The sequence below is a fragment of the Sarcophilus harrisii genome, chromosome 5 (genome assembly GCF_902635505.1).
Source record: "Sarcophilus harrisii chromosome 5, mSarHar1.11, whole genome shotgun sequence".
In the NCBI taxonomy this organism is placed as follows: Eukaryota; Metazoa; Chordata; class Mammalia; order Dasyuromorphia; family Dasyuridae; genus Sarcophilus; species Sarcophilus harrisii.
The window spans coordinates 246622901-246632557 of NC_045430.1; the positions used below are offsets into that span (position 1 = coordinate 246622901).

The following is a 9657-nucleotide window of genomic DNA, read 5'->3' on the forward strand; positions in this document are numbered from 1 at the left end:
CTGGTGATGGACATAGTGTCTATTATCAGGCAGTGTGGTGGAGTAGAAGAGAATATTGCCTTCTTCCACAAAAGGTAAGGGTGAGACAATGTACAATTGTCCCCTCTCTGGGTGTCCCCAAAAAGCTGACAGACCAGGATGACACGCCATCAGACGTGATCAAAAATCCACAAAAGAAGTGCAAGTAAAATCTTTAAAAATAATAACCAGGTGCCCGGATCCAGTGCTGCCTAAGAAAAGCCAAGAGTCCATGAGGAGGGTGGGAAGAGCACTCCTGAGACCAAAATCATTGATGGGCCTAGAAGGGACAGAAGCCCAGCCAACTCTTTTTACAGAAAAGGAAACTAAGTCCCAGAGTTCAGTGACCTGTCCAAGCCTGATCCCTGCCAGGTCCCTTGCCCCAAATCTCTCAATTTGGTCATCTTTCACCCATCCCTAAGTCGAGACCTGACTTGGCTACCAAAGCAATTTTCCCATTAAAATGTAACCTATCTAGTCCAGAAACTGTCCCAATGAATCAGTTAAATATTTATTCATGCCTGCTATGGGCCGGGCCGGGCCCCGGGCCAGATATTGGGGATACAGAGACCAGGAGGAAACTGCCCTCAGTCCCTCCCCTCCGAGAGCCTCCGTTCTGACCCAGAGTCCCTACGGCTGTCGTTTGTCCCTTGTCTGCAGGTGTATCTGACTGCAGGCACCGTCTATGGCTTAGAGGGCCAGCTGAATGACCTGGAGGATGCTGCCCGAAGAATCAGCAGCACCACGGGAGAGTCGGAGCTTGCCGAGCTGGAGGACCAGGTGGCCACGGCGGCGGCCCAGGTGCACCATGCAGAGCTGCAGGTGAGAGTGTCCAGATGGGGACCCTGAGTCAGGGAGCCACAAGAGATCTTAGAAGGAATTCCGCCTAACCCGCTCCCCCACTGTCCAGGTGTGGAAACTGAGCCCCAGAGGAAATGGTGGCACTCCATGATTGGTCAGCAAATAGAATTGCCAAGAGAGTATTTATTTTTTAAAAGGAGAGGGAGGAATTATCTTGCTCAGTCACAGGGGTGGTAAATGACAGCTAGATACGGACTAGGCCATGTATTTCTTTTTTCCCTGATTCTACCACCGTTTGTATAATAATCCCAATAATAAATATCCCTTTTCTTTACTCCAGTCTTTCAGCAAAACAACAAACTAAGTGGTTTGTCTTGCTCACTTAACATAGCCTTTCTATAATCGTATTCCCTTTCCCTCTGTCCCTTGCAAAAAGTGCCCTCAAGTTATGCTTTCCTTCTCTTTCTATATTCACCCTCAGACAGGCATTTGGTGAATTCTTTTAAATTAAGGTAAAATCCAAGATAGCGCCTGTGCTTCTTTAGCATAGCCATGGAGGACTCATAGTCATCTTTGTAATGCAGCAAGACATCAGGTTAAAGCTAAAGTTACGCACATAGCGAAAAACACTTATTCTATGCAGCAATCTGGGGGTATAAAAACTTCTCTATTGCTTTCTTAGAGGTTCTACAGCATTCTAGTGGCTCTCTCAAAGCAATTTAATATAGTAGTTCCCTGTCTCGCAGCAGCAGCAACCTTCATCCTACCCTCCCCCCGTTTCTGATTATGTTTGCTAGATATGTTTGTGTGTTTATGTGTGTGTATATATGTATGTGTGTGGGGGTTTTACTTCTCACAAAAAAAGTCCTCATGAGTGACATGTTATTGCCTACTTAGACCCACTATGTGTTTGATCTTTGTACTTTAGGTCACCAGTAATTTTGGTTATTTGGAAATCGTGGCATTCCATGATTGGAATACCTTCAAATGGAATTGCCAAGAATGTGTTGATTTTTAAAAGGAGAGGAAGAAATTATACCTTTTTGGCATAATGCTCACATTTAACAAATAAAACTTTTAGAAGAATAAAATAATCTATCCATACTTTTTCTTATGGCCACTTCTAGCATTCCTGTAAGGGAAGACTGAGTATTTTGACCTTTACTCTCTGGGAATGTAGACTTACTGAATATATAACATGGTTGATTAATCATGGTTTTGAATATTTGAAAGACTTTTAACAGTCTTATTCTCTTCTTCCTGCCTGTCTCCATTTTTCTGTGCTTTAAGATTTCAGATATCGAGAGCAGGATTGCAGCCCTGACACTGGCAGGCTTAAATGTGGCTCCATGTGTCCGTCTGACAAGGAAGCGGGACCAGAAGCAAATGAACCAGGTGTTTTTAATTTTTTTGTCATCACATTCAGCATCTGGAGAATTGGGGGGGGGGTCTTTTGGCTTTGTAAAAGATACCTATGTTTATTCTTTTGTTCTGTTTATAGGTACAGACCATTGACACATCAAGGCAGCAAAGACGAAAGCTCCCAGCCCCACCAGTGAAAAGTATGTTTTAAAACCATCAACTAACTGTCTAATCTGCATGATTTAAACAGAAAGGGGAGATTGGAAAGGAGATAAATGGAAAGATCTCGTCTTCTGAGTAGCCAGCCCTTGGAGAACCTTTCAGCCAAGACTTATTAATAAACCTTGTCCCTCACTTACTTCTTTTCAGATGAGAAGATAGAGGCTGCTTCGCTCACTTCTGTTAAAACATTTAACCGGAATTTCATAATCCAAGGGTCTATGACACAAAGGATTAAAGAAAGAAAAAGTACTGCCAAGGACTTGATGGTAAATTTCATTTTCCTCCTCATTTTCCCCAATGAACATTGGTTAATTCTAGGCAAGAACACTGGAAACCACAGCCCCTTTTGGGGGGTAACCTCAGAGTTTAATTCACAGAATGACAAATATACTATCTGGTATAGTTAGTTACTTTTCTTTCAATCAATTAGCAAGCATTCTCTGTTTGGAATTCAAAGCCCTTCACAACCTGGCTCCTTCCTACCTTTCCTTATACTAGAAAACATAAATAAAATTCTTGCATTTTACACCCTGCTACACACATTCAGCTAGCCTGGTCCACTTGGTGTTCCTCCCATGTGACACTCCACATCCCATGTCCAAACCTTTGAGCCGGCTATCCTCCATTCCCTGGAACATGCTTCCTCTTCACCTCTGACTCTCAGTGTTCCTGATTTCCTTCAATATACAGGAGATGCAGGTGTATGTATCTTGTACATACATATTTTTTTGGTAGTCTGTATAATTATAATATTACATAAGTCCCTTTAGGGTAGGAACCATATTTTTGCCTTTCTTAATATTTCTAGCATTTAGCATAGTGTCTAATACATAGTAAGTACTTAATAAATGGCTGCCCAAAAAAGTGCTCACTGTATGTAATCATTGTGTTAAGTACTAAAGATAATAAAGCCAAAATAGACCCTTCCTTCAGGAAGCTTATATTCTAATGCCATGTATTTTGAAGTATCTGTTTTAGTTGCTTAAAAAACTATAAGCGCTTTGGTAGTAGGCTTGCTACATTTTCAGTACTTCTATGCTTGAAGACCATATCTTAAATAAGGAAATATAATACAGATCAGCTGCTCCCCAACAACTTACACACTAGTTGAAGAGATAAGACTTACCTGTATGAAAAACTAATTACCAGCAAGCAATATATACTAAATTCCATAGTACTCTGGGAGTCCAGAGAAAAGAAATCTCACTTGAGCTAGCTGGTCAAGGAAAATGAAAGGGAAGGATTTGCTGTAGGCCTCTAAGGATGACTAAGATCTAAATGGGGGGAGACTTTGTGAGCATTACAGAAAATTAGAAAAGCATGAGCAAAATACAAAGCCTATCTAATCCTTTAATCCATCCCTTTTTGCTGCTTCCTATAGAGCTGTTGAGCTTTATAATCAGAAATATTTTCCCATCCAAATCTTGTTCAGGTATAAAACATTTAGACTTTTTCAGTGCCTGCCTCCTATGTAACAAGACAATTTGTATTTTCTTACTTAAAAAAAAAAAAACATTGATGAAGAGAATAATATCTATGAGGGTTGACAACAACCTGCATACTAGTATGTTACTATCAGTTTTTTTCCCTGCCAACTCAAATGAGTCCTAGTATCTCTGGCTTTCTTCAGATCTCATCTTCTATATGTGAACTTTCCCAGTCTTCCTTTGCTGTTAATGCTTCTTTGATGAAATTTCCTTTATTACATATTCTCTATCTAGTTATAGCTCAGCTTTTTAAACTATGGTTTGCAACACCATATAGGGTCTTATAACGGGATGTGGAGGTCAAAAAATTATGATTTATTCTCAGTAAATGTTTGATGTGTATACCTGTTTTATATACCTTTATACCCAGGGTAATGCGAAAATTTCTCAAGTGAAAATCAGTCATGAATGAAAAAATTTAAGAAGCCCGGATCAAAATATATTTTTGTATATTACATGTGTATATATATATATATATATATATATATATATATATATATATGTGTGTGTGTGTGTGTGTGTGCATACATATACACACACACACATATATACTATATATCTATATACCGTATACATATACATACTATACACACACATATATATACTATAAATCTATATATCATATATACATATATACCATACATGTATATACATATATACTATATATCTATTTATAACACATGCATATACATGCCATACATATATACATACACACATATATACTATATATCTATATATCATACATATATACACATATATACCATACACATATATATACACACATATATATTATATATCTATTTAAATCATACACATATGTATACTATATATCTACTTATATATCATACACATGTACATATCTATACAAAAACATACTATACACACACACATATATATTACATATATATACTACATATCTATTTATGAGACCCCATATGGAGCCACGACCACAGTTTAAGAAGCTAAGACCTAGATGCCTCCTGCTATCTAGTCCAGCTTTTAAACTCTATGTTCCTCGGGCATTTACCCTGGATTTATCTATTAGTACCAATCTGCAGCCATGGAAAGAGTCCTGGAAGCCTATGTTGACCACAAGTCCTTCTGACTAAGCTCTAAAGTAGGAATGGCCTGGAGTTGTTGGATGGATAGCCAGTAACGTCTTAGATATTTTTACTATTGCAAAGTGGCCAAAAGTCTTAGTCGATCTTTTGCTAATGTGTCATTTTCTCTTTCTCTTAGGAACCAACTCTAGGATCCGCCATAATGTTTTAGTGGTACAGAACTCTCTACTGCCAATCACACACTGCCTCCAGCTGTATACACCAGTGCCTTTCTTGAACAGCCATTGTATACAGTATGTCCCATAGAAAATAGGCCCCGGAGGAGCATCGCTTCCTCTGGGAGCAGGGCTTTCTTTCTGTCTTGGATACCTCACTGAGAAAGCTGTCCAAGGCTTCAGCATTCTGGTCTGCTAGTGGGAACATTGCCTTATGTTCCCTTGAGACTCCAGGAAAGATACTAAGATACTGAGTTTCCAAAGCAAAGCTCTTTGTTTTACAAATGACACTTTTTTTTCTTGTCAATCAATTGTGCTAAAGAATGTCGTCTTAAGATAATATATGTGGCTTTTTTTTTTCCTTTTGGTAGCCCTGATTCCACCAGATGGCTATCAAAATTCCATCTGGTAAAAGAGGGAACGACCATATACTGGCCCCTCAGTGCTCACAAAGACCTCCCTGATTTATGCATGCTATGGAAAACGGACCTGAGAGTGAATGCTAGTTTCACTGATGTTGGGAGTGGAAGGGGAGCAGTTTCATTCCTAAAAACAAAAGATAAAAAAAGAAACCTACTGGTGATCAGAGACATCTGTTAATCTCTTCTCTGTCTGCCAGGCTCCTGGCGCTTATGATTATTTTTATTAGTTTGCAGTCACAAATCATAATGTCTCATTCCACCAGGATGACCCTGGTGAAATGTATATGGCACACCTAAACAAAGACATGCATTTGTTCTTTATCTCCATCCCAGGGACTATCATGAAATCCAGGCAAGCCACTGGTACCTTGACACCTTCAGCAACAATTGGGGATTCATTCACTGTGTAGGTGCCCATGGACCTCCTTAGGATAAAGACTTTCCCACACCAGAGGAGAGAAGAATGATGGGAAACACAGTCCAGAACTCACCTCCTGAGCATTAACCAAAATTAAGGGTGTGCAAGTTAGTGCTAATGTTAGCTCACATATTTACATTATACAATATAGCTTCCAAAGTGCTTTCCCTCCCTGTGGGGGAGGTAAGCCATGAAGATACTAGTACTCCCTAGTATACAGATAAAGACACCAAGGCAGAGAGACTCTCGTCTCTGACTCTTTCTACTAGGTAAAGTTCTATTGGGTAGGTTCTAATAGAGTACAAAAGATAAATTGAATACAAGATTACTTACTGAAAGGCAGTTGGAAAATAATTTTTTAGGACTCAAAGTATCAAATTGTTTCAAGAGAAATGCTACATAATTTTTTTTCAAAAAAAATTTACCATAAGGGACATGATTCCAAATTTTAAGTATAGCAACAATAAACTATTATGTTACTCTGGACATGTGGACAACAGGAACACGTGCTAAATTTGTGTCAACTTGCAATCTGTTCACAAAAGCAAACAGACCTAAGAACTTCATTCAATAAAATAGGACATGTTTATTCATAAGTTATTAAAGAAAAATCTAATTAGGAGTATTGAATGAATTGAGATGACTTAAGAAAATCTCCCTTTGCATCATTTTTAACCTCTAGATAATTGGTTTGTCTGTTACATCCATTCCCTAATCTTGGTGGCTGCAGGTATGAATCATGAGCTGCCCCTGATGGTGATTTGCATATTTGTCTAATTATAATATTTACTAATACTGTGTATGTGTTATCCAACCTAAAAGACTCATTTGAATAGAGTAAATCTTTGGTTTTTGTTCCACTGGCGTCATTTAAAACAAAATGGAGAAGAAAAAAGCCCACCATTCAAAAAAGCTCTGAGTTCAGAATAAAATGTTTTCCATAAAGAGGCATGAGAAGAAGCTACTGTTGTGTTAGTGTTAAAATATTCTGTCTTCTTTGACAAAAACGTGTCCTGTGTAAGCATTGCAAAAAAAAAAATAAAAAAAAAAAACCTGCTCTATGGCATTTGAATTTTTACAAAAGTTTACTTGTGCCAAATCTGTGTGAAGATTTAATTTTGCCATTCAGAAAAATCATAAAAAACATATGTTCTATCAAAATGGAGGATTATTTTGTCATCAAGTGATTTCAATCTTTAGTGTTAATATTTATATTTAGATTAATTTTTATAAATGAAATATTTTAATGGTTTAAGAAAATTAAGATGCTTTAATGATTTCTTTAATGAAGTCTGAGTACAAGTTAAGCTTGCCTTCATGTTATCTGCATCTTTGCCAAGAATTACTGTCAGGAGAAGTGATAACAGAGTAAAAGTCATTTATGAAAAATAATGTCTGTGACTGGGGTTTTTTTTCTCAAAGAATATGAGACATCTACATGCGCGCGCACACACACACATACACACACGTGCGCACACACATTCTGGGTACTCAAGCTGGAACTACCAGCAGAATACTTTTGACTGATGTTTCTCCCTAAGTCAGATGATTTTTTTCTGACCAGATGGACTGATTGTTTCAGCCTCGGAGAAAGAGCCTTAAGTTCTTTTTCCTGCATCCATCATGTAGTCAGTGTCAATGCCTGCTGAATTGAATTGAGTCACAGAAGGCTTTCCCTCCTGTCCTTTAATGACCTCTCAGGTTTGACCACTTGCCTCAAGTCTCATGTAAATGCTGAAGTCACAGGTCTCTTGGGCTTTTAATCTGGAGTTCATTGACTTTGGAGAGATTTCAGCAGTCTATGAACTTGGATGAGAAAGACGTTCAGTCTATTTTGAGAGGTAAAGGGGAAGATGCAGTGACTTGACTTCCTTTGTAACACTGGATACCCAGGAACCTTCCAAGGAGCCCTGCACCTGTTCTAGCTTCCCAAAGCTCAAGGGGTTTCTGGGACATCTCTTGTTGACCACCGGCCTTAGCTATTTCCTAACTCAATATGCGCCTTCACTTTGCATTAAAACACCCGGATAACATAAACTGAAATCTAGATATCAACAGAAACAAAGCAATTTCTGCCCACTCTGGAGTCCTTATAGGAATCCTGGTTGGAATGTGGGCTTTCCCCTGATGCTAGTTCTGAGAAATCACACCTGTTTGTGTGTGACCAAGAAAAAGAGAGTTGGTTTTTGTTGTAGCTTTTCTTTTGGCCTAAACCTGTGATTGTATTGGTAGAGCATGAAGAAACCCTTTTGACCCATGTAAACCAGCAATTTCTGGGCAGTCTAGAGCTTAGCAAGTTAGAAAAAGGAGTTCAGTCACTTGCCTGAGGTCACACAGCCAATATGGGACTTTACCTAAAATGAGCTGACTCCAAGGCCAGCTCCCTAATTCCTGAGCAGCACCAGCTTTCTAGATAGCTGGTAATTTCACTTATTTTAAAATATGATCTAAGTTTCCAGAGAAGCCAAGAATTTATAGTGGTATTCACCCTATATTCTCCCTGCATCACCAACCCCCCATCCATTCACACACATACAGTCACAGGACACTGGCGCACAAACCTGATTAAATACAGTTCTGATTAAAAGCTTGAATTATTGAGAAATTGTGGCTAAAGCCGCTTCTGTCTGAAGGGACTTGTGAGTCATTGACGAGCAGTATGGGGAAGGATATACCACGTCCTTAAGTGGCTTTTTGGAGTTCTATAAAAGGCAGATAGATCTGAAATCAGAAGCCAAATATAAGGCCAGAAAAGGAACTCCATGCCCAGGAAGATGACTTCTGGGTAGATATCTCTCTGTTGAATAAGGATTTGACTACTGAGACTTGTACCTCTAATATCAGTCACAAGGGACACTCTGCTGATCTAGGAGGAAAGCTTGACTTTTCAATGCTAGGTGAGTGATTTGCAGCTTTTCAAACATTGCTATCCCCAATTGCCTCAGAAGAAAGAAAGAAAGAAAGGAAGAAAAGAAGGAAGGAAGGAAGGAAGGAAGGAAGGAAGGAAGGAAGGAAGGAAGGAAGGAAGGAAGGGAGGGAGGAAGGGAGGGAGGGAGGAAAGAGAAGGGAGGGAGGAAGGAAGGAAGGAAGGGAAGAAGGAAGGGAAGGAAGAAACAAAGATGTCTCTTTAGCTTAGGCAATAGGTGCCTATAGTTTAAGTGAGCCTGTCAGATTCAGAATATATGCCATTGGGATGTCGTTCTCAGCATTTACACACCAAAGTCAAGATATTGTCTCGTTAAAAACAGAATGAATAGAGCATTGAGACCAATCTTAAGGATTTATACCAGTCACATACAGTTGAGTCTGCTTTGCTGGTAGTTCTTAGCTGTGAAAAAAAAAGAATGAAATGACTTTCAATTAAGCTCATCGGTCCTACGGGAACAAACACAGAATCTCAGTGTCAGAAAGCTCAGAAGTCAACTAATCTGCATCAGAACTGAAATCTCGATACCTGACAAACGGTCATCCAGCCTTTTTTTAAAACCTCCATTAAAAGGAAGCCCCTCACCTTTAACCCCCTCCAAGAAGCTGACTTCCTTTTGGCCGGCCCCAATGTTAGGAAGTGGTTTATTTTACCCCTAAATCTGCCCTGTCTGCCAGTTCTACCCATTGATTCCAGTTCTGCCCTCTGAGACCAGGTCCCTCTTT

At 39.2% G+C, this 9657-nt stretch overlaps 1 protein-coding gene across 5 annotated transcripts in view; it reads left to right on the forward strand.

The window, feature by feature from the left end:
- Positions 1-7398, forward strand: part of MYRIP (myosin VIIA and Rab interacting protein) — a 405480-nt gene extending 398082 nt beyond the window's left edge. For all 5 annotated transcript variants that reach the window (XM_031940030.1, XM_031940033.1, XM_031940031.1 and 2 more), the window contains 5 exons: positions 679-840; positions 2110-2214; positions 2321-2381; positions 2551-2669; positions 5130-7398. In XM_031940030.1, the coding sequence (XP_031795890.1) occupies positions 679-840; positions 2110-2214; positions 2321-2381; positions 2551-2669; positions 5130-5162 (480 nt within the window). In that variant the 3' untranslated portion in view covers positions 5163-7398. The remainder of the gene's footprint in view (positions 1-678; positions 841-2109; positions 2215-2320; positions 2382-2550; positions 2670-5129) is intronic.
- The last annotated feature ends 2259 nt before the right edge of the window (positions 7399-9657 follow it).